This window comes from Marmota marmota, unplaced genomic scaffold (genome assembly GCF_001458135.2).
Source record: "Marmota marmota marmota unplaced genomic scaffold, marMar, whole genome shotgun sequence".
NCBI lineage: Eukaryota > Metazoa > Chordata > Mammalia > Rodentia > Sciuridae > Marmota > Marmota marmota.
Window position 1 is genome coordinate 3,968,006 of NW_026000240.1, and position 22,827 is coordinate 3,990,832.

At 40.9% G+C, this 22,827-nt stretch overlaps 1 protein-coding gene across 23 annotated transcripts in view; it reads right to left on the minus strand.

Moving 5' to 3' along the window:
- Positions 1 to 22,827, minus strand: part of Kalrn (kalirin RhoGEF kinase) — a 577,550-nt gene that overhangs the window by 175,479 nt on the left and 379,244 nt on the right. For 8 of the 23 annotated variants that reach the window (XM_048794040.1, XM_048794041.1, XM_048794039.1 and 5 more), the window contains one exon: positions 3,983 to 5,419. The exons of the other annotated variants lie outside the window; for them this stretch is intronic. In XM_048794040.1, coding sequence (XP_048649997.1) covers positions 5,357 to 5,419 — 63 coding nt within the window. In that variant the 3' untranslated portion in view covers positions 3,983 to 5,356. Of the gene's footprint in view, positions 1 to 3,982; positions 5,420 to 22,827 lie in introns of those variants that run through there. 23 annotated transcript variants of the gene reach the window in all.

The window sequence follows — 22,827 nt, forward strand, 5'->3', positions numbered from 1 at the left end:
AGATGGTAAGTCCTAGACTGTTCCCTGCTTACCACACTCATGGGCTGCTGACACAACTCTCTGCAGGTACCCACAGCTCCAGGCTAGTGTTCCTTCCTCACCCCACCTTTCTCTCCCCCAGCATATTTTCTTTCCTACTGGTGTCTCTATGTTAAAGCTGAAATAACTCATCGATTATTCTCGGTTGGGCATACTGTGAGTACAGAGAATGAAAATAGCAAGCAGCTCCCGTGGGACTATCACCCTCATCTAGAATATAACTGACTGTTGATTATTCTATGGGATTTAGAGAGTGACTCTATCATATGCTCTGTTCTTTGAGGATAGGATCATCTCTAACCCATTTTTGTAGGCTGTTTAGTGGCTCTTATGGGGTATGATATATAATAAGTGCTTAATAAATGGTTACTGAATAACTGAGTGGTCCCAGTGGCCATATGGGAGGAAGAAGATATAAGAATATCAGTGAGCTGGGGGACAGATGAGGGAAATTCTAGAAATCTAACTTCTAAAACCTTGGGCTCCTGGATGTTCAAAGGCCATATGGAAGTTAAAGAGAGACATCTCCTCGTGACCCACAGGGTCATTGTATGTGAGATTCAATGGGACACTCCACTCTCTCACCACCAGTCAGTGCAAAAGTGGAGAAAATGACCAGAAGACAAAGTACCGGGAAAAGGGGAGAGAATGATAGATTTTAATACCTGAGAATGTGATTTATCAGCCATCAGATTTAACAAAATTGACTCTCATTTTGCTGTGTGCCTTCAGTGAAACAGAAAACTTTCAATTATCTCTACTAATGGAATGGAAGTAATGGTACATGTAATCAAAATGCCATTTCTCTTTGACTTGGGAAAGTATTATGTGTGCTTTACCCCCAGCAGGTTTGCTTTGATAATGATTAGTTCTAGCTTGGGTTAATAATAAAATGCTTTAGCATTTTCTCTGTATAATACCCAGTAGGAGAAGAGGAAAAATGTGTTTTTGGCAGAGGAAACTCATGCAAGGCTGAAACTTCCCGTGGTCATGGATACCTTACTTGTGGCAAGTGGGGTTCTGAACAGAACAAAAGGCAAAGTATGACTATATGTTCTGGATCTTAATGACCCAGGGTTGATGCCCCAGGACAATGCTGTTGCTGGTTATGAAGAGGGCTAAGGGAGGCAGAACACTGGACTAGGGGGAGGAGACTATGGTTCTTATACTTGATAGCCCAAGGGAGGCCTCATAGTCCCTTTGCATCTCAACTCTCTTATCTGTGAAATGTAATCATGACATCTGTTCTGTCTACCTAATAGTTTAACTGGTTGGGAGGTAGTAGGCAGAGGGCTTGTGAAAGTACTCAGTTATAAAAATGCAAAGCGTTGGCAGATGAGCAATGACATACTCTCAGCACTTCCTTTTCTGGCCTGAACTCCTCAATACTTGGAGTCTTGGGCTGTGGCTTTTGAAACTTATTCTATTAAAAAATTTGTTCCATTCCTTGAGGATTCTGCTTTTTGAGAACAGCTACTTTGATAATGTCTATGCATCCCAATCAATGAGCACATTCTTCCTCATGTGACAGTTTCATTTTAACAGGAACTTTCTAGTTATAATTACTTAGTCTTTCTCAAAGTGTGGTCCCTGAACCAGCAGACTCAGTATTACCTGTGAATTTGTTAGAAATGTAAATCTGTGTGTCCAACCCAGCCCTGATGAATTGCAAACTCTGGAGTGAGGCCCAACAATATGTTTTGACAAGCTCTCTAGTTGATTCTGATGTATATCCACCTTAGGGAACCACCACTGTATCCCAGAGGAGAAAAATGAAAGGTAGAAATTGGGCACTGGGACATGCCATAGGAGTTGGCTTGGGGACTTCTCAAATCACACTATACAGCAGGCTATTTAGAGCTGGTCTCAAAGTGACATGTTAAACCATGTTAAATTCACTGTCACACTTATAAAAGGGAATATATTTATAATAGATTCATTCACATATTATACATAATACATATAGGTATGCATTTTTATGTGTATATGTTGTGTATATAAAGATGACTCAGTACATCATTTTCTCAGGTCTTTCTCCTAACTGCCTTTACTTAAAAATGCATCCTGAACACGCCCCACCTTTCTTCCTTATTTTTCTTTGCAGCATTTATCCCCTTCTAATATGCTGTGTGATTTACTTATTTACTCTATTTATTGTCTGTTTCTTCAAACGAGAAGGTATGCTCCCTGAGGACATTGTGTCTTATTCACTGCTGTGTCCCTAGCTCTGAGAACTGTGCCCTGGCATCGAGTATGCACTCAATACATATTTGTTGAATTAATGAGAATGAGCAACTGCTGGATCTGGAAGATGGGAAAATACTGGGGTTGGACCAAAACACTAAAACACCTGTATGCCTCCTTAACAAGCAATGTCACTTAACAGGGGAACCCTGCCTTTCTCTCTTTTCCTGCTTTGGGCTCTGAGATAAATCTGCAAACAAGTCTTTGGTCAGTATCATCCTCGGGGATTTAGTTTATTGTACTGTTTATCATTTCAAAATGTACTCTCTTGGTTTTGCTACAAGCAGGATAGTGTCTTGATTGATTGATATATTGGCTGGGGTCAAGGGGTAGCCTATAGCCATATGATCTTAGGCATACTGCTTGAGCAAATAGTATCTCTGGATCTCAACTTCATCTCAAAGATCTCAAGATCCCTTCCAATTGTTATTTGTATATTCATTTGTGTGTTACTTGATTAATGTCTGTCTCCTTTACTGGTGAGCTCCATGAGAACAGGGTCTGTTGGCTCATTTACTTCAAAATTCCCAGCATTTGATGAATACATGCTGAGCAAACAAATCCCCATGGAAACCAACTGGTGATTTCAGCCTCATCAGGCTGTGCTCTTCACAACAAAGTCCAAGGTACGGGGATGTATGTTGCAAAGATCTCGGCCTGAAAAAGCTCTTCACTCACACAGGGAAGAGCAGGAGGTTGGTCTGCACCCTGAGGGCACAGAGAAGCTGCATAGCTCACTGATATGGACAGTGGTGGGAGGTGTGCAAAGGCAAGCCTGGGCACCTGGGCCACCAGCCTGGTGGTTTGGAAAAGCATGAATTTGAGGATGACAGATGTGATCTGCTATATTCTAGCTTCAAGTTATTTACTTCTCTCAGCCTCTTCATTTGGAAAATGAAGACAACACCACCTGCCTTTTTGGACAGTTGTGAAAAATAGGAGGAGTTTATCAAGTGCCTTCCTAGCATCTGGCGTGAGAAAGGTGCTCAGGAAATGGAAGCCTCCATGTCTGGTTCCGCGTTCCATCCTACATTTATGAAATCTTCAGGCCACAAGGTTTCTAATAACACCTTCTTTACCAAAGAATTGACCTGAGTTTCTTAGCTCATGGGAGTTACCTTGTGGGTCTTGGCTGAAGGGATATATGGATTGGGGTCAAAGTGCTTCTCAAAATATCTACTTTTGGAAATATGTCAGTTTGACTAATGAGATTTGTAAACTTTTTTTGATATCAAAAAGATCCAATTTTGAAGACAAAAATTCATAATTATTTGAAGGTGCTGAAACCTATCACTGCATAGAACAAATCTGAGCTTGGCCCTCTCTTTCTGGCTGCCTGACTCTCCTCAAACCTTGCTTCCTCTCTGCCTCCCTGGCAGAGTGAATTCCACTCCAGTTCCTGCCCTAGCCCCTTGGCTTCCCCGCCCCCCACCCCACACTCATCTACATATGATCATCTTTATTCTGGAAAATAAATTCTGTTGCTAGGCAACTGGAAGACAAAATCACTGTGGTTGATATGATCCTTATTAGTGACTGTGATTGCAGTGGTGCCGCCATCATGCCAGACACATGCTCAATGCATCTGTCCCCAGCTTGACAGATCTTTCCGGAAAGTGGGATGGGGTAGATTCTTGGCAGAGATTAAAGGCCTCAGCACTCAACAGAAAGTATTTTATAAATCACTGTATATCAAGAGCCTGCTTTAGAATCATTTTATTAGAACACATTCAAGAAAGTGACATACGGGGAAAAAAAAAGACAGCAGCAATTCTCGGTCATGCAAATGCCCGTGTTAAGGTTCTCCATTGGATTTATATTCAAGTACAAAGACAATCCTTTCCTGAGCCAGGTGCAATTCCAGAGAATGACACTTTGCATTGAGAGCACGTATCCTTCGCAAAGTTCAGAACACTGAACAAGTCACAGCCTCACAATAAGATTGTGAGATACATGAAGTGTAAACTTTTAAGGACCCTTTACCCTGCCCTCCCCCATCACCCAGCCTGGGAAGGGAGCCCAACTTCAGGACCTCTTAGAAACAAGATTTAGTCTATTGAAAATAAAGCAGTGGGCCTTAAAAAAAAGGTTATAAAATGAGTATATATATATATATGAAATGAACTCATCTCTGCCTCTTGGCTTGGTGTGGGGTTTCTGTGAAACTCTGTTAGGGGTTGGGGTTCTCTCTCTTGAGTGTCATGGAAGACTTTAAAAAAATTTTTATTATGAAAAATTGCAAACACATACAAAAGTGGGAAGAATGGTATCATGAACCCATCATCTAGTTTTGACGATTATTAACATGTGGCCATTTTGTTTCATTTACATCTTCTCACACTTCCCACCCACCCCCCAAACAGGTATCCTGAAGAAAATGAAGGCTGGAGGGTGGTCTCTGTCCTAAAGCCCTCAGAAGGGAGCGAGGGAAGGAAGAGCCAGAAAACATGACCAAATCTGGGGATGTTGAAGCAAGTAGCAATCTGGTTGGGGAAGTGGCTGCTGGCAACGTTTGGGAAAGGCTATAGTTAACCCCTGCCTTGTCTCCCATAAACCATCTCCGCTTCCTCCCTTGTTCTCATGACATGGGGGAGGCAAGCTAGATTAGAATGATGTTTTACCAAATTGGGAGCCACTGTTCATAGAAAAGTTCCACCTGGAGAAAAACTCCAGAGACAAGTGTGTCCCTCTAGTTAACCTGTCCATTCATGCTGCAGACCTTGGGCAGCAAGGACCTGGGGGTACCTGGTGGTCAGAATGGGAGTTGGGGAAGGGCATTGGGCCATGGGGCCACTCACAGGTCCCTATTGCCCCACCATTTTAGGATTTGGAGAGAAGCTCAGCAACCTCAAATTGCACCCAGTAGAGAAGCAGGGAAGCCCGAAGGGTGACCCCATGGCCCAGGTGGGCAGATTTTGCTTGGATCTTGTTGCCCTCTGAGCAAAGGCTGCACCCCACACCAGCCCTGCCAGAGCAGTCTCAAGAGAGGTGGGTGATTGGAGTTCTTGGTGGGAGGTCCCAACGGCGCCACGGCTAACCCGGTGAGCTGCAGGGACAAGTCCCAGGCTGCGCGCTAAACGTAAGTGGAGAAAGGATCTCCAGGTCCCAGGTGCCACCGAGGAACAAGGTTGCCATCCTGTTAAGAAAAGGGCTGGGCTCTGTGATTTGCATATAACTTTGCAAAAATCTGCATGAGATCCCATAGCCCTTTATAGAAAACAGAGTTAAATCATCAATGAAACCTGTGTATTTCTAGTAACTCAGTGCACACAATGCAAGATGGATACACCCAATCATTCTTTCCAAAGAGGACATGGAGGAAGCAGAGCACTATATAAGTCATTCCTTGGTCTGAATGTTCAGAAGCCAACCAGGCCCAGGATCCAGATGAGGATCACTGGTTGGCCACTTTTGCTAACTTTGTCAGAATTCAAATCCATACGCTTTCAACACTTAGACCCCTGTAGACCAGTCCTGCAGTGGCTTTCCAACATCCCAGACACACAAGTGGGAGTAGAGCCAGGAATAGTATAAATAGGAATATGTTAAAGAAGAACCCTAGAGGTAGTGATCAGTAGTGTTTATTTTCATACCCTTTTTACTAGGTTTTCTTGTTTAAACTCTCTTAGGGCCCTATGCCCTGCCAACAAGTCTTGGTATAATTTTCAATTGGAGGAAAGAAACTGAGAAAAGTTCACCCATAGATGTAGTAGATATATATAGCAGTAATGACTTATAATTAATTCATGGTTTCAAGTGTGGCTAGGGCCCATGACATGTGGCAATCTATAATTTTTCTATGACAGGTGGTTAGTTTGGGCAGACTACAAGCTGGATGAGGGAGTGAATTACTGAGTGGGCAGGTGAGCAAGTGGGGACACTATGCTGGAGACGTAACTTCCATGTTCCAGAGTGGTTCACACCATCTCTACTGAGCCTTCTACAGGATGAATGTTTCTCTGCAAAAATGACCCGTCAAAGAAAGTCAACTTCTAGTACCATTGGAGGAGAGAAATATTCTAAATAGTAATGGCTCTTAGCCAAGAGAAAAGTTCAGAATAAATTGGAGTATGATTTCATATTTGACCAAGGCTCAGCTCTATCATATTTGACTGGGGCTCAATGCTATCATAGTTGCTATATAGAAATGAGAAAATCAATTTGAAATTCTCTCAGTAAGAACTCCATCCAGGCAAAAACTGTTCATTATGTTAGAGAAGACACTTCAGCATCAAGTGGAATTGTAGTTACCCTGAGATTTGAGAAAGGTAGGGGAAACTTAGGGCTCAGAAGGGAGATGAGATTCTGAAGAAAGCCAGGAGCTGTACACATAAATGTGTAACGTAACTCACGGCCAAGGGACTTGTGTGCCCACTGAGGTCACTTACACTAGGGGGAAAAGGGCTTCACAATTTTAAACTATATTTTCCTTTGCAAATGTCACACTAACATGAATATGGGAGGTGGAATTCACTATCCCTTATACCATAATTTGCTGTCATTCCCAGGTTAGTTTATAAATGTGCTGTAAGATCTGTAGAATTTATGTGAATGTCAAAATTTAATAGTTTTATAAATATTGAATGATAGTCTGCTTTTCATATAGTAATTAAAATTCTGAAAGAGAAAATTTAAAAAATATTTTTGTCTTCTTAGTAGTTGAACATTTACTGAGTGCTTACCATGTGCCAGGCAAAGTGCTGAGTGTATACATGTATCATTTCACATCATCTGCATTACAACCATTTTGCAGGCTGGGGCCTAGAGAGTTCCCGCCCAGGATCACACAAATGGCAAGTGCATTGGGAGGGTAGTGGGATTTGAACTGAGATTTGATTGACTTTAAAACTGTCCTTAACCTCTGCTGTATGTTACCTCTTCTAAAGGAGAATCCATCTGCTAAACCTTTGGGCATCTGTATAATGGTTGATTCTAAAGGTCTTTAAAAGTATCCATCACATAAAGATCTTCCTGATGCCTTAGAACCTAACTCAAAGTGATTTGGGTCACTTTATTATTCATATTCGTTAGGTTTTATAGAATATTTCTTATATCCTTTGAAACCTCAAGTTGTGATTGTCTCTGTGCACATGCAATCTAATGATGGTTGATGTATGAAACACCCAAGAAATACCCCCATTTAGGTAAACTGAAAATTTGTTCCTTGAAAACCTGAAAAAGCACATATATATTTACAAAGCTGGTACTTTAAAATAATAGTTAATACCAATGCATAGCTTTTAACTTTAAAAATGACAGCCATTCATAACCTCATTGAGATGACTTTAAAAATCTGGCTTAAGGCAAGGAACTGGTAGAAAAACTTTAACTGGTAGAACTTGTAGAAGTTTAAGTAGAAATGTGAAAAAGAGACCATTACATTTTTTAAAAAAAACTTTCCAATGATCTTTCTTATTTAGAAAACAGCTCTCAGTTTAGAATTCACACATTCAATCACTCTATATTGGCTTTGTTTTGTAGGACAGCATAAGGCCTGGGATCATTTTTTTGAAATATTTTCTTGGTAATTCTAAGGGTCACCTGGTTTGGAATTCGGTGTAGACACCTTTGTCCCAGCTACTCCACCCACAGAAAACCTGGTTTCTGCATATATAACTCAGCACACGCTGCCCAGAAGCACTCATCTTTGGCATTTTCACAAGCGGTAAGAATCAGGGAGGACCACTTTATAAGATAGTGGCTTTTATTAACCAGACCTCAGCATTCTTTTGGGGGAGCTTTTTTGAGATTCCCCCATTTCTCCCTACTTTTACTTAACATATTGTAGGCCCTGTCCTATCAATAGCTTCTTATAATAGAACTTCCTAAACTGTATAGAGATGGTCTGCAGTCACCAGGTGTATGGGAGACACCATTAGAGGTCCAGCAAGTTAAAATTAGTCACAAATCAGGAACATATTTATTATGTGATAGAGTTATACTCTTTTTTTGTTCCACAAAGAATTTGAGGCAGCTACTTTGCAACAGACTTTTAAGTGGCTCTTCAGTTGACTGTTTCCAATATTTCATTCTCACAGAGGAAACCACTGAGGCAGGGATGTGCCTGAACTGCTACTCCTGTGGCTAAGTAATGATAAGCAGCCTCCGCTAAATCAAATCCCTGACTCGTCATGCTCCCCAGGCACAAAAGACAGAGAACAACTGATACATATACACAGGACATGGGATGGTCTTGGTTTTTAAATTTAGGAATGTTTCATTCAGGTGGGGAAAATGAGAGAATTTATACTGTTTGGGCCAAAAATGTTACACTGTATGTTTCTGCCTGATTGATACAATGGTGTTCTTTAGAGGGCTTCGCTGGTGGAAGGCAGTGAGCATAAAAGACCTCAGTAACACCAGGGCTCAAGTCCAGCTCTGCATCTTCTGGTTGTGTGACCCTGGGTAAGTTATTCACCTCTATGAGGTACAATATCCCATAAAATCTGCCATCTGCAAAATGAGGAAAATAATACCTACCTTGAAGAATTGTTGGGAGGATCGAGAGTAAACGCAAAATGTCAGCCTCACATTAGGGGTTCAGTCAGAAAGGCAGCTGCTGTCAAGCATGCTCTGGATGGCTCCTGCAGGAAGCCCGTGTGTTCTCTGTGCCTGCCCAATTTCACCAGTGACTTTTCAGGGAAAGGACTGTATCTCTCCCTTTAGCTGGGGAGGGGAGTTTGTTCTTGGTGGGGACTTTGTATGCTCTATGTTCCTCCATTACACACAGAGAACTCTGCAAATACCATATTAACTGGCTTAGAGTTAATATCTACATCTCCAAACATCTCCACCTCTAACCAGAGCCCAGATGGGAAAGTCTCCTTGATCAGAATTAAAAACGAGATACACGGCAGCAGAAATATTGAACGGAGCATAAAGAGAAGACATCGACACTGTGAAACATTTTCAGATCAGCTCGTCCAAGGACTGATGGTTTTGACTGGCTGTTTGTTCTTTCATGCATCCTGCTCTGCCTGAAGTTCTCCTTCGGGATCTAGACATGACTGCTGCTCACCCTGACACCCCTGGCCCTCCCTGCCCAGGGCTCTTCATCCTGCTTCCTGTGAGGAAAGGGTGGGTAAGGAGTGACTGGCTGAGCAGTTCAGTGAGAGGTAGGAAGTCCTCAGAGGGGTGCAGAGAGACATCCCCCCATTAAGCTGCTCTCCAGCAACAGGCCAGGCACTTCCACCTCCACAACACCCGTCAAGAAAGCAGCCTCAGCCAGTAATATTCAGTCTCCCTGTTTTTCCCTTTTCATTTCTCCCTCTGCTCAGGGAACCCTCTGAAGATCTCTGGACCTATGCAGCTGGGAGAGATATCCTTGAAAATATTTGTTCCATGTAACTTTTTTGTTCCATGTAACTTTTTTGTTCCAAATTTGAAAGGTTAGAAACAGCCTCTTTATTGAAAAGCATTCCCTCTGTCCTTAGGCTGTGGTTGAGGAGGAAGGGGTAGGGAGAGATGTCTTGGCCTCACAATGAGCTGCCTCCTACTCGAAACCCTACTGCCTAGCGGGTGGTAACTGAGTTCCCTACCAAGGTCCTCTGTGCCTCCTGACCTAGGCTCCAATGTCCCTACCCATGTCACTCTGCAAACTCCCTTTTCTGGACTAACTGGGGCTAGAACCAGTTAAAATTGGTTTTTCTTTCTCCCATGGCATATCTTTTTATAACATCTCTTCATAAACTTGAAAGTGCTTTTCAGATGTCCTCTCACCTTTCCCATACATCTCCAAACAGCTGAGCTCAGACAAAGATTCTGAAGCATTATGGGCCCCTCCCACTGCCACAGCCCCCACCCCTGCCCCCGCCTCCTGGATTTCCCTTCTCTTTTCTTCCAGAGCTCAAGGCTCCTGACCTTCATCACCAGTTTCTCAGCTTAAAACCTTGACCCATCCTACAAGCCAAATCTCTGGTCACTTTCTCCAATCTGAGGAGAAGTGAATCAATCACCCTGTTCCCCAGGAAGGAAACCTTGGTTCATGCAGAGAGTAGACATCAGTAACCATCTAATAATTTTGTCCTTTGTTATCCTTTAAAGAAATGCATCTATTAGGGTTTTTTTGTTGTTGTTATTGTTCATAAAAGTAATATATCTTTAAAAAAATTTTTAGTTGTCAATATGCCTTTAATTAATTAATTAATATGTGGTGCTGAGAAATAAACCCATAGCCTCACACATGCTAGGCAAGTGCTTTACCTCTGAGTCACAGCCCCAGCCTCTCATAAAAGTAATATATCTTATTTTAGAGAATTAGAAAAAGTCACTGACCAGAAATAATCAGAATTTACATTTCAGAGTATTTCCTTCATATATACACATATGCATATATACATGTACAAACATGTGTGTATTCACATGTAAGCACAAATACACATGTGTGTGCACATATATATTTCCCTTTCATGTTTAACAGCAAGATTAGTCTTTCATAATAAGAGAAAAGATCACCACATAAGTAGAAAAGCAAGTCCAGTCAAGAAATCAGGTAAGGTCTTCACCTGTGCTAGCCATAGGCATGAACTTTTGGAGCATACTACTAGTTAGTTTATAAGGTCATGGGCCTAGTGGCCAGGGGAAATCAAAATACCCTCCTTTCAAACCACACTGATGAATACTTGTTAGAGAGTACATGGGAAATACATTTAAAGACATACATAAATCCATAAGTATAATCAAGTAGAAGATACACATATAAAACATATCATTCAAAAAATCATTATGTAAGCACTTACTGTTAAGTACCTAAGTCTATCTCTGTGCTGCAGATAACACAAGGTACCAAATATGAACCTTGTCTTCATGGATCTCATAATTTGGTAGCTAGAACAAAAGCTCATCCATGGGAGACAACAGGGAACTGGAAAAAGCTACTGTATCACAAAGCACTGCGGGGACTCGAGCAATCACTCCAATGTGAAGATGTGTTCCAGACACATCCTGCCTGAGGCTAGAAACTGATCAGGATAGATAAATAATTTTGGAGATATGGTGAAGCAGTATAAGTTTGGAGATAAAGGAGATGATGAGTTAAGAATTTATGATCTTTTAGTGAAGATCATCACACATGTGCCAGAAAACATATACGAAAGGAGGGATTTGCAGATAGTAAGGGACAAGGGGGAGGCCTGATCAGAGAGAAGGGGCTGGATTCTCAGGAGATGCCAAGTCCTAGAAAGTGCTACTGTGGTTTGGGAGACATGTTTCTCCTCTTGAAGCTCCTGGCAACACTACCTATCACATAAAAATATGAAGCCAGGTGGCTGAGGGATGTGTAACTGATGGAAAGTTACTCAAGGAAAAGGGTAGAGAGCAAAGAAGAGACGTGAGGGCATACAGGGGAGGACGTGGATCATGGGGATGGTGTGTGACGGTGCTGGCGCTAGTTTCAGTTCCGTTGGGCAGAATGCAACAGGTTGTCCAAGTGCAGCATGCTCCAGACAGTTAGAATTAGGGTACTGGATCCCAGGGAGAAAGGCAAGGGCCAGGAAAAGAGAGGGCTTGACTTATTATTAAGAGAGACTTTATGTTACTGAATGTGAAAACATAAAGTAAAACATATATGTGCCTCAAATATGAAAGAATATATTTGATTTCTGAGAAGGAAGGGGCAATACTGATAAAGGAGGCTCAGTAGTAGTAGGGGTATGGTTTAATGTGGAGAAGTAATGAGCATTTACAGAAAGAAAGGAGGTATGAGTCAGTTGGCAGTGAAGGTGGCTGGATGTGAGTGGGCAAGGTCATATGTAGTGCAGGAGGTGGCAGCAGTAGGAGTGAGGGCAACTGGAACAGGGGTACCCACTGCCATCCTTTACTAGTGTTTTGGATACTGTGGTAGACAGTAAAGATACAGGCATCAATTATGCCAAGACATACCTGCCAAGGAACTCACCATGTAACATGGGAGACAGACATAATTAATTGAAGTTAGGCTGAAACTTATAAATTGCCCATATCCAACCATTTTGGATCCACAAAAGTGAAAGTTTCATATGGTTCACTCAAATGCAGGCATGTTAAACTGTGCATAACACATAAAGCTCCATCAAAGACCATATGTAGGAGGGAAAATTACAGAAACATCTTTGGAGATGGGGCTGAACTTTATCCTAAGTAAGGGTATCACTGAAGGCTTTCAGCAGACCTGTGAGATAGTGGAAAAAATGTTCTAGGAAGATGAATTTGGTGTTAATAGAAAAGATAAAATGGAGCGGCAAAACCCCAGAGAGAAAGAAGGTAGGCTAACGAAGGTCTACTCAGGGTGATGTGACAGAAAGTCTCATGGAATCACTCCCAGGATGTGGCAACAGACTGGCTATTAAAGACTAGGCCAAAAATGCATCCATAGATGTAAATCTGGGTATCTGGGAAAATGATGTTGCTTCTGCCCCAAATAGAGAAGTCATATCAAGTTACTGGTTTGAAAGAAAAGGAAACTATTTTCTGCTTCTGAGACTGAGGAAAACCAAGGCATTGTCTAGCAGTAAGAGTAAGAGCAGCGCTCACTATGTTGCACTCTGGTCCTACATTTGTTTGTTGGCTTTCTTGTTCTTCACAAAATGCAGTGTTTGTAAGGGTTGGGACACACCTGTTTTGTCTCACTGTTGCATTTTCACCCTGGAACAGTGCGTGGCTTGTGGGAGGTATGCAAAAAAATGTGGAGAATGAATGAATATGAAAGTGTCACTCAGGGTAAAGTCAATTCAGAGAAAGAGTCTTGGAATTTTTGTCATGGACTTCCAAAGCAAAGTGACAAAAACAACTGGGGAAGATCTAAAGAAATAAGAATCAAGAGCCCAACTTCAAGTGCAGTTCTCAATGGGAGCATGAGGTAACACTTTCATGTTAGATGGGAGAGGAAAAGGAGGTGCCTGACTGTATGAGAAAGAGGAGAGGTAAGGAACCAAGTACCACAGATAGGTACAAAGTAAGCTTCAGAATGTTGTGGACTGGACTCCTTCTGAGTCTAGAGAAAGAATGAGAGAAAAAAAGTACACTGATGAGTCACGGTGATGGTAGAAGTAACTCTTTGACCATCATGCTAAAACAAGCCTAGTGTTTCTTGGGTGCTACTGAGTCAAGTCTAAATTCCTCTGATGACACTTGACATCTGCCATGGGCTGACCTAACCAATCATTTATACCCACAAAACCCACACAGACTCCAGGCTCCACACTTATCTGATATTTTCCTTTCTCCCTGCCTCACCTATGCGGTTTGATCCATTTAGAATGACCTTCCTCCCACTCCCAACATCAATGCTGCCTCCGATTAGTAAAGTTTAAGGCTGAGCCATCTCTGATCTTCCCAAACCGGGAGCTTTGATTTTCATAATTATAGTCAGTTTCTATTTCTAGATCTCTTTTGCCCACAATGCCAAACATATTACCATGTGTTTGCTTGTTCTTTATTTATTCATTTAACAAATATTTATCAAGTACCTTCTACAAGTCAGCACTATGATAGATTTGGGGATGCAACAGGGGTGTGAGGCAGACAAGTTTCTGGACTTAAAAGTCTGGTGGAGAAGGCACATAACACACAAATACTTACATAGTTTGCAATGGTGATAGGTACCAAGGAGAAACAGCTGCAGGAGATGTGTTGGAATTTTTAACTCCTCTGTCAGCTCTTGCTTTCATAACTTTTCTGCATCCCTCTTACTGTCAATGGCTTAGCCTTCATGACAATAAGTGTGCTTACATAGAAGTGACTTTCTCCTCTTCTAATTCTCTCGAAGGCTGAGGAACTTAGAGGATCAGGATTATAAGGACTGTGCACAGCATGAAGATTTGATAGGTTTTCTTGTGGGTACAGGTGTTTAGCAAACTATGTAAAGACCTTCTTCCTAGGTCTTGGATCTGTTTGTCAGAGAGCTAAGTGACAAAACCAATGTATTTGTCATCTTTTTTCTATCATATTTCATTAATTTAACTCTATCATATGTCTCATAATGAACAGAGCAAAATGTAACAAATAATTTTTTTAAAATCAACTACTTTTGAACTGGGGTTATAGCTTAGTGGTAGAGCACTTGCTTAGCATGCACAAGGCCCTTGTTTGATCTCCAATACCATGAAAAAAATAGTCAGCTAGTTCTTATTCATTCATTAAAACAGAGGTATCCTTAGAAATTGACAGAAACCTGCATTATATATTGTCTTCATGTTGCTACACTCTTCTAAACTATATTTTAAAATACTAAATATAAGAAACCATTCATATGTCACATCACATAAGTCTCTAACTTACTAATGTATTACCTTCAAAAATAAAAGTATATGTTTATCAAGATGCAAAACAGACAATGAAAAGACCAGTCACACGGTGAGAACAGATATTTACATGAATAGGAAATAAAGGGCTAATATCCTGAAGATATGAGTGCTTAGAAGGGAATTAATCCTTACTATATTATAGCATTTTTGTATTTATATTCATTTAGTTATCTTTTTTTATTTTTAATTTTTATTTTTTTGTGATGCTGCAGATCAAACCCAGGGTCTCACACATTCTAGGCAAGTGCTCTGACATTGAGCTATGTTTCAGCCTTCTAGCAGTGAATTAAAAAAGCATGAAAAAAAAAAAAGCACCAAACAACCCACTAGATACTTAGGTCAAAAATGTGGGCAGGGACATTATGAAAGAGAACTCAAGGGCCCAATATGGCTATGAAAAGGTGTTTGACTCAATTAGTAATTAGAGAAATGCAAATTAAAACCAGAAGCTGGTATTATTACTTACCTACCAGATTTACCAAAAATTTGAAGTCTAACAATATCAAGTACTGGTAAGGATGCAGATGGAAAATTGTATCCATACTGTTAGGAGTGTACATATGGTAGCAGTACTTTAAAAAAAATAATTGACACCACCTAGGAAAGCTAAAGATATCCTTATACATCCTGTCACCTAGCAACTTCATTCCTAGTTTTATACCCCAAAGAAACTACACACGCACAGGGATACACACACACACACACACACACACACACACAAGAATATCCATTGCAACATTTTCACAATGGCCTCATTCTGTGCACAGTATGGATTAATACATCTTGATATTTTATTTCATACAGTAGATACAATAAGGAAAATGAACAGCCCTACACATCAGCATGGATGAATCCTATAAAAACAACTGTTTAGAAACAGAAGCAAGACACAATAGAATAACCATGGTACCAGTCTAGTCAGTAAAAACAGCCACATTGAAACTATATTGTTTAGGGACACTTATTTAGGAAACAAGTTATAAAGTAAGAACATTATGAATGTTATGAGAATGTTACTTCTAGGGAACTCTGGGCTGTGACCAGGGAAGGCGTGGGGGATTATGGACGGCAGATAGTACATGATTTCATGGCCTGAATGGTTGTTATATGCATGCTTACTTTACAGTTTGTAATTACTTTATAGTTTGTTATCCACTAAATTATGGAGTCTTGTTTGTATGTTTATATACAACATTGTGAAAACATTTTTTTGGGGGGAGGTTACTGAAGATTGAATCCAGGGGTGCTTTACCACTGAGCTACATACCCAGTCCTTTTTACTTTTTTTTTTTTTTCTAAACTTTGAGACAGGATCTCTATAAGTTGTTGAGGCTAGCCTCAAACTTGTGATCCTCTTACCCCAGTCTCCTGAATCACTGAGATTATAGGTGTGTGTCACTGCCCGCCAGAACATTTTGAAAACATTTTAAGGTTTAATCTATCAGTTATTTCTAATTAGGAATACATTGTATCCATAGAAATAAGTTTCTAAATGTTAATGAGACTAGCCCATGACTCTTATTTAGGTAACAGTACAGATTTGATATTGCACATTCCAATAAAAATGATAGAAAATAATACAGTTGTAATATTGGAAGTTAATTAAGATATACAAGAGCAAAATTAAGACTTATTTTTAAAGGATCTGACATCAGATTGAAAAAATTAAAAAACATTGATGACAGATTAAATTACAAGTTTTGGGGGAAACTGGTACACATACACTGGGGGGTATAAATTTATATCATAGCTGGAGAGAGTTATTTGACATATTACTCAAAAATTTGAAGTAAGTCTATTTATGGGAAATTATTATCCTGTTAATACACTCACAGTGTAAATAAACAATATCTGTATAAGGATATTAAACACAGCCTTGTTTTTAATAGCAACAGATTAGAAACATCCCTTCTACTCACGAGTAGAAGATAAGTTAAATAAGTGTACTGTCAGTTGGGGATTATGTAGCAATAAAAAAAAATGAAGCAGCTTCAAATCCTGCCATGAAACGACTGCACGGATTTGTTACAAGGAAAAAAACAAAAAGGAATACTTATTGTATACTACTGCTTGTTTCCAATTTTTTAAAAAATAAATGAGTACGTGAGCCTTTATATTTTTAAAGATTATCTTCAGAAGAATATCTACATTTTGTACTGCGCATATGTATTATTGATTCAAAATTCATTTTTGAAAACCTTGAATTAATATAATTAAGGAAAACAGGTTTAATTAGACAAGCATGAGGAAGTATGAGGTTTTGGATAACCAGGTGTGGCGGCACATGCCTGTAATCCCAGAGACTTGGAAGGCTGAAATAGGAGGATATGAGTTTGAGGTCAGCCTCAGTAATTTAGCAAGGCCCTAAGCAGCTTTTCTCAAAAAATAAAAAGGGCTTGAGATATAGCTCAGTGGTAAAGTGCCTGCTCTGGGTTAAATTCCCAGTATCCCCCACCAAAGAAAGATTCTGGTAATAATGCAGAAGGAATTTCTGAATAGTTCTCATACAGAGCTAACAATTCGCTTTTTTTAAAAAAAAAAATTACTTCTTTTTATAAACATATATCAATGGCACTGCTCTTTTACACACTGTCCATGATTAGAATAATAATTTTGGGGCCAAAATTGATACAAAGGAAAAGAGTGGAAAGGAAGATAAACTTCAAGGCCAACTTCAAATTTCACTTCTGGTGCAAGTCTTCCCTGGTTCCCAGGCTAAATTTGTCTTTCAAAGCAGGCATCCTTCTGATATCAAATGTAGTGTTTTGTGGGGTAAGTACTATCTCGTCTGACACACTCATCTTTGTAACTTCTCTGCCGCCTAGCACAGCAACTTTCATAAAGAAAGTACTAAGTACAACTGTCTAATTTTATAAATACATGTGACACGAAGGTAGCCACTCTGTTATCCCATACAAGATACTTCGATAGGAACCGAAGACAAGGACAAAGATTGTTTCTATACATTTAGAATCTCAATAGTACCTATCTGGTCATTAGTGGACACTCACATTTTGTTGAATAAAAAATGAATCCAATGTACCAATATATATGAAATAATGTCCTGTTCTCCAACTAATTCAATTATTTTCTATTGATAGTGTTTCCTCCTTGCTGATGTGTTAGTGGTAATTCCTAGTAGTCTGTTCTCTAAATAACACAATTAGTGGTTTGGACTCCATGTTCCTGTTCACAGTTTATCCTAAATTTAAATGTTAGAGAACCTAACCTAAACATCTTTCTTTTTAGGAGTTTTCAATAATTTTTTCAATAATGCAATAAAGATTCCCTTTTAACAGGCTGTGTGAAAAGAGACATTAAAAATTCGAACTGTTCTTACAGTGGGTGGAGAAAGATAAAGAGGGTTGGGGAGGTCAGATGGGATAATATGCATTGCAGATTTTATATTGCATGATTTTTAAGTATCTCCCTATGATAAACTATGAATCCCTGAATATTCTGTTGTTTTGTTTTTAGAAGAACTTTCCTATTTCTCCTTTTTTGAATTCCCAATGTCTCAAAATTGAGCATATCTGGGCTAACATCAGCACAGCAGAGAAAGCTCTAAGGAAGCAACTAAGGTGATTTGCTTATTTTTTTCCCCACAGCACATCCTCTGTGTCTAGAATAGTACATGGCAGTTAGTAGGAGTTCAAATAAATGGTTGATGAATTAAGTAATGTAAAAAACACACATAAAAAATTAAGGAAAAGAAAACAATGAATTTCACTATCATGATCACACACATCCATTGCAGCTGGCTCCTGTACTGGATGAATCTTCGCATTCAGCATCCCACCCATCTCCCAGTCTCCTGCAGCAAATCACTGCACGCCTTAAAATTCACTCTTCATGCTATGGGTTTTGAGAACGCCTATCATATCTGCCATGAAGCATGTACAGAACATTTCCATCACCCCCAAACACCTCTTGCCCCATTGAGCCCCAGGTGACACTGAGTCACTAAGTCAATCTGGTCTCCATCTGTGAGTAAGCACCAGCAGAGTGAAACTGTCAAAGCCCCTCGTGCTGCTAAAAGGACAAAGCTTGCAGGAGTCAGGGTATAGGCATACAGAACCTCCTCCCCACCCAGTACATCCCAAAGTTCAAAAAGGTTTAAAATCCTTTGCAGGGAAGAAAGCAATGTAGATGAGAGTTTTCACAAAGCAGCCCATGGTCATTATCAACAGGGGCCAGGTAGAATGGAGGAACCATGCTCCTGAAATTCTAGTCAGTATGTATATGTCTGCAATTAGCAATTTCAGATAGAACCAAATAGATGATTTAAAAAACAAAGCAGTATAGGAACATTCTGAATTCGTAAGACTCAACTTTAAGCCCTACGAATGGACGGAAAACTAGCAGTCCTGGTACAAAGAAATGACTTCTCCAACATAACCACAGGGAACAGGCAGGAGGAGCGGTAAAAGACTGACTGGCAGTGGGGCCGGAGAAAATCGATTGAAAATAGGAGTAAACATCTGTAATTGGCCTCATATGCCTAGTTCTGCATCTCCTTCCCACAGTTTTCTCATTTTAAAGAAAGACCTACCAGAAGCAACTTCTCTTCTTAGCTGGCACCCGCTGCTTACTGCTCCTAGAAAAGGTCCTGAGCCAAAAATTATGCCCTCACTGTGTCTCTTGTAGGAAGCCACAATAGAGGACATTCAAATTTGTTTTTCTTGGCAAAGTTCTGCTTTCCACAACAGGATCACATCATCTCACTCTAAAGCCACATACCCTTAAATCCACCTACCCTCATTAGCCATCTACCACATTGGTAATGGCAGACAGGCTGGCAGAAGCCTTTGAAAACAGAGAATTGACACTAAACTGACCAGGCAGATAAAACCTAAGCAAGAATTTTCAATGAAAGCTCAAGGTCAAGAATCAGGGTAGTATTTATCCACTTGTCAGTCCAATAGGCTTTCCCTGGTACACTACATCATGGCCTCAGATAACATGTGTCATTTTATGCCACAGCACATCCCCAAAAAGGGAGCTCCAGCTTCAACAGAAACACGGCTTCAAAGCCACTATCTGCCTGCCCCATCCACTCTAGGCTGCTTTGGCTCCACAGGTTGCTGCCTAGCAAAATTTCTTAAAAAGAAAAAAGAAAAGAAAAGCTAATGTTCATCCCTGCTGGAAGAGCTTACCTCCAGATACCATATTCCTAACATCATTTCTAGTCCTCTAGGAACATAACTTTTGAAGAACATAATTTCCCAGTCTGTTCCACCTACTGTTAACTTTGACAAGGTTGATTTAGTCATTTTGTCCTGTACGTAAATAACTTTTTTCTCTAAATAATGCCAAAGGAGAAAAGGGTAGATAATATGCAAGAATATTCTGCACAGAATATTCCACAACAACCCTTCCCCTGCAAGTTGCAAACTCACTCTCCACCTCTGCCTCCTTCCATCCATGCCACCTCTCTTGTCTCCAGCAGAATGTGTTGGGCTGAAGGAGTACTCACTTGGGCCTTGTTTGCCCTGGATTGTCGCCAGCTAATCCACTTTAACATCTTGGCTTTTTCTCAGATTTGCTTTGTCCTTCCATCCAAAATTTAACAATAAAATAGAATTTCAACTGCTGCAGGGCTGCAGCAGGGCTGAGGTGGTACTGGGAACTCACTCCTCCCAGACAGCTCCCAGGGATCAGCCTTGCAGCATCCCCTCTGTGCTCTCTGCCAAGCTCTGGAGCCCAACAGGAATCTGCCTGGGAGACCAGAAGACTCTGTTTGGGGCAGAATCATACTCCCACCAAGGCCATGACGTGAGTCGCTAGTACTGGTAGCCAGGAGTCTGTGATAGGTACTGATACTTGCCACATGACAGACCCAGAGACACTGGACTGGACTATTGAACCACGTAGTAATTTACTCTGGGTTACTGTGCATTCCCTGGGGCTGGGTGGGGTGGTGCAGGGGCAGTTGGAGAAACGGGTAAGATAGTGTTTGTTTTCTGCTACAAGGGAAAGCTGAGCTATCTGATTTAACAGACCAGAGACTGACTTGGGTTAGAGTCTTAGGCCATTAACTAGTTTTGTGATTATGAGCAAGTAACTTTGTTCTTTTTAAAAAGACGGAAGGAGGAGGGTCAGATGATCTCTGCACTTTCTTTCCTCCCTAAGATTCTATGATTCCAAATTCCAAAGTCCCCCTGATTGAATCTGGCCTCCTATCACCCTTGAAGCTTTTCCACACATCCATCTAATCTACTAGTAAATCTCCGCTTCCAGTTTCCCTATTTCTGCTTTTTGTACTTGTGCAATGCCACCACCTGGAACAAAGAAATTTTATGGAGGCCGAAGTGCCCTGAGTGGCATGAGAGCACTTTCCAGGTTTGCAGCCTGCCTGTATCAGTCAAACTACTCACAGGTTGCTGTATTCTATGAAACTTACTTGCTTTTTCAGAAGATTGGCAATTTTACCGATGGGTTTCCTGAGGGAAGTTTGCAAGCTACAGAATATAAATGAGAATATTAAGTAAAATAACACCATTATGAGAGGTTCTGCCCTGTGACCTAAGTTGTATTTTTCAGTCAAGTGTAGCTCATACCCATCAGTGGTGTGCAACAGCTGGAAGCCAGTCATGGATGTGAGAAGCTTTTGATTTAGAGGAGAACCTATGACCTCAAGTCCTCACACTTCATCAATGGGTCTCAAAAGCTGCGCACTTAGGCTATGCTGAACTTCACTCTGGAAGGAATGGAGTTGTGCCTTGGGGAAGTAACAGAGCAGCAGCAGAGGGGGGCCTCAAGTGTCCCCAAGACCCTGGGTTCCTCTGCTTATGTTGCCTACTGCTGCCACCTTCCCTCCTCCAGCCACCTGCCCACTGCTGATAAGGGTAATAAAGAAACTGTACTAGGAAAAAAAAAATCACTTTCAAATCCAGTCCTGGACTTGAATTATTAATAAAGGAAAAAAAAAAAAACCCAAACTGGACTTAAACTGTAGAAATGGCATTTTTCTTACTTTGGAGTGACTACTAAGATGTTGAGAAAAATTGGAATCCTTCTGCCTAAAATTTATATGGCAATTATAATACAATATACTATAAGGTGTGGGGTGTGGCAGAGAATTAAGATTATGTTGTTCAGATATATCCATTCTAAGCCCTGATAACAGGAAGTGTAATTGTACAGTCTTCCCAGGTATTTATTTAAGGGTTAGGGAGTACTTTGTTCCTAAAGGGAGGCACCATAATCTCTCCTTATCTAGAAATAGTTTATGAGCCTGCAGGCCTACTGGGTTAAGAGGCAGAGCAACAGAAGTGCTGCAGATCCTTCCTTGAGACCCAGAATTCCTTGAGGCCCTCACGTGCCTTTAAGGGCTGGTCATCTGCAAGTGGTGGGACTGTGTAGGGAGCACAGCAGAATAGGACACACCATCACTATGGCAAAGATCTAATTTGGATTGGTCATCTTGATGGTTCTTAAGAATTTGACAAGAGAAAAACATTGCTTAGTATGAACTAGATTTTTATTAGTTCCAGTGCTTCTGAGTCTCCATATTTCCAGATGTTTTGCTTTTTCTTCAGTGGCAAACACAGTAACCTGTGGCCCCTTAAAACTCAAGGGAGCACACTGCCTATTGTCTTGCACAGAAGTGCCTTGTGATTACCCAGACAGAGACCCATACAGGACCTGTGTCCCAGATATTCATCTAGACAGAATCTCAACTACTCCTTCAAAGCCTGGGGAAGGTGCCGGATGCGGTGGGGCACTCATGTAATCCCAGCTACTCTGGAGGCTGAGGCAGGAGAATTCCAAGTTCAAGGTCAGCCTTGGCAATTTAGCAAGATCCTGTCTCAAAACAAAATAAAAAAGGCTAAGGATGTAGCTCGGTGGTACAGCATGCCTGGTTTCAATCCCTAGTATTGGAAATGTGTGGAGGGGAGAAACCCCCAAACCCCAGGATGGAGAAATCATATCTTCATCATACAGATGAGGAGACTCAGGCAAAAATGATGAAGTGACCTCTTGAGGTTTTACAACTGGTTGGGGTTGAATCCAGACCTGATCTCAAAATCCATTCCCTTTCTACTATATCATCTTTCTCCCCACAGCAGTTTTGACACCCGACCCATTTCCCCTTTCCTGCCAGTGCAGCCACACCTCAGCTCTTGTGCCTGTTGGGGGCCCATAGCTAACAGCTGACATGAAAGTCCAGGTCTCTTGCCTTAGGCAGGGCAAAGTGTGTGTTTTTCCTGCCCTTGGGTCCCAGGAGGGATCAGACTGGGCTGCTCCCCCCCCCCCCCCC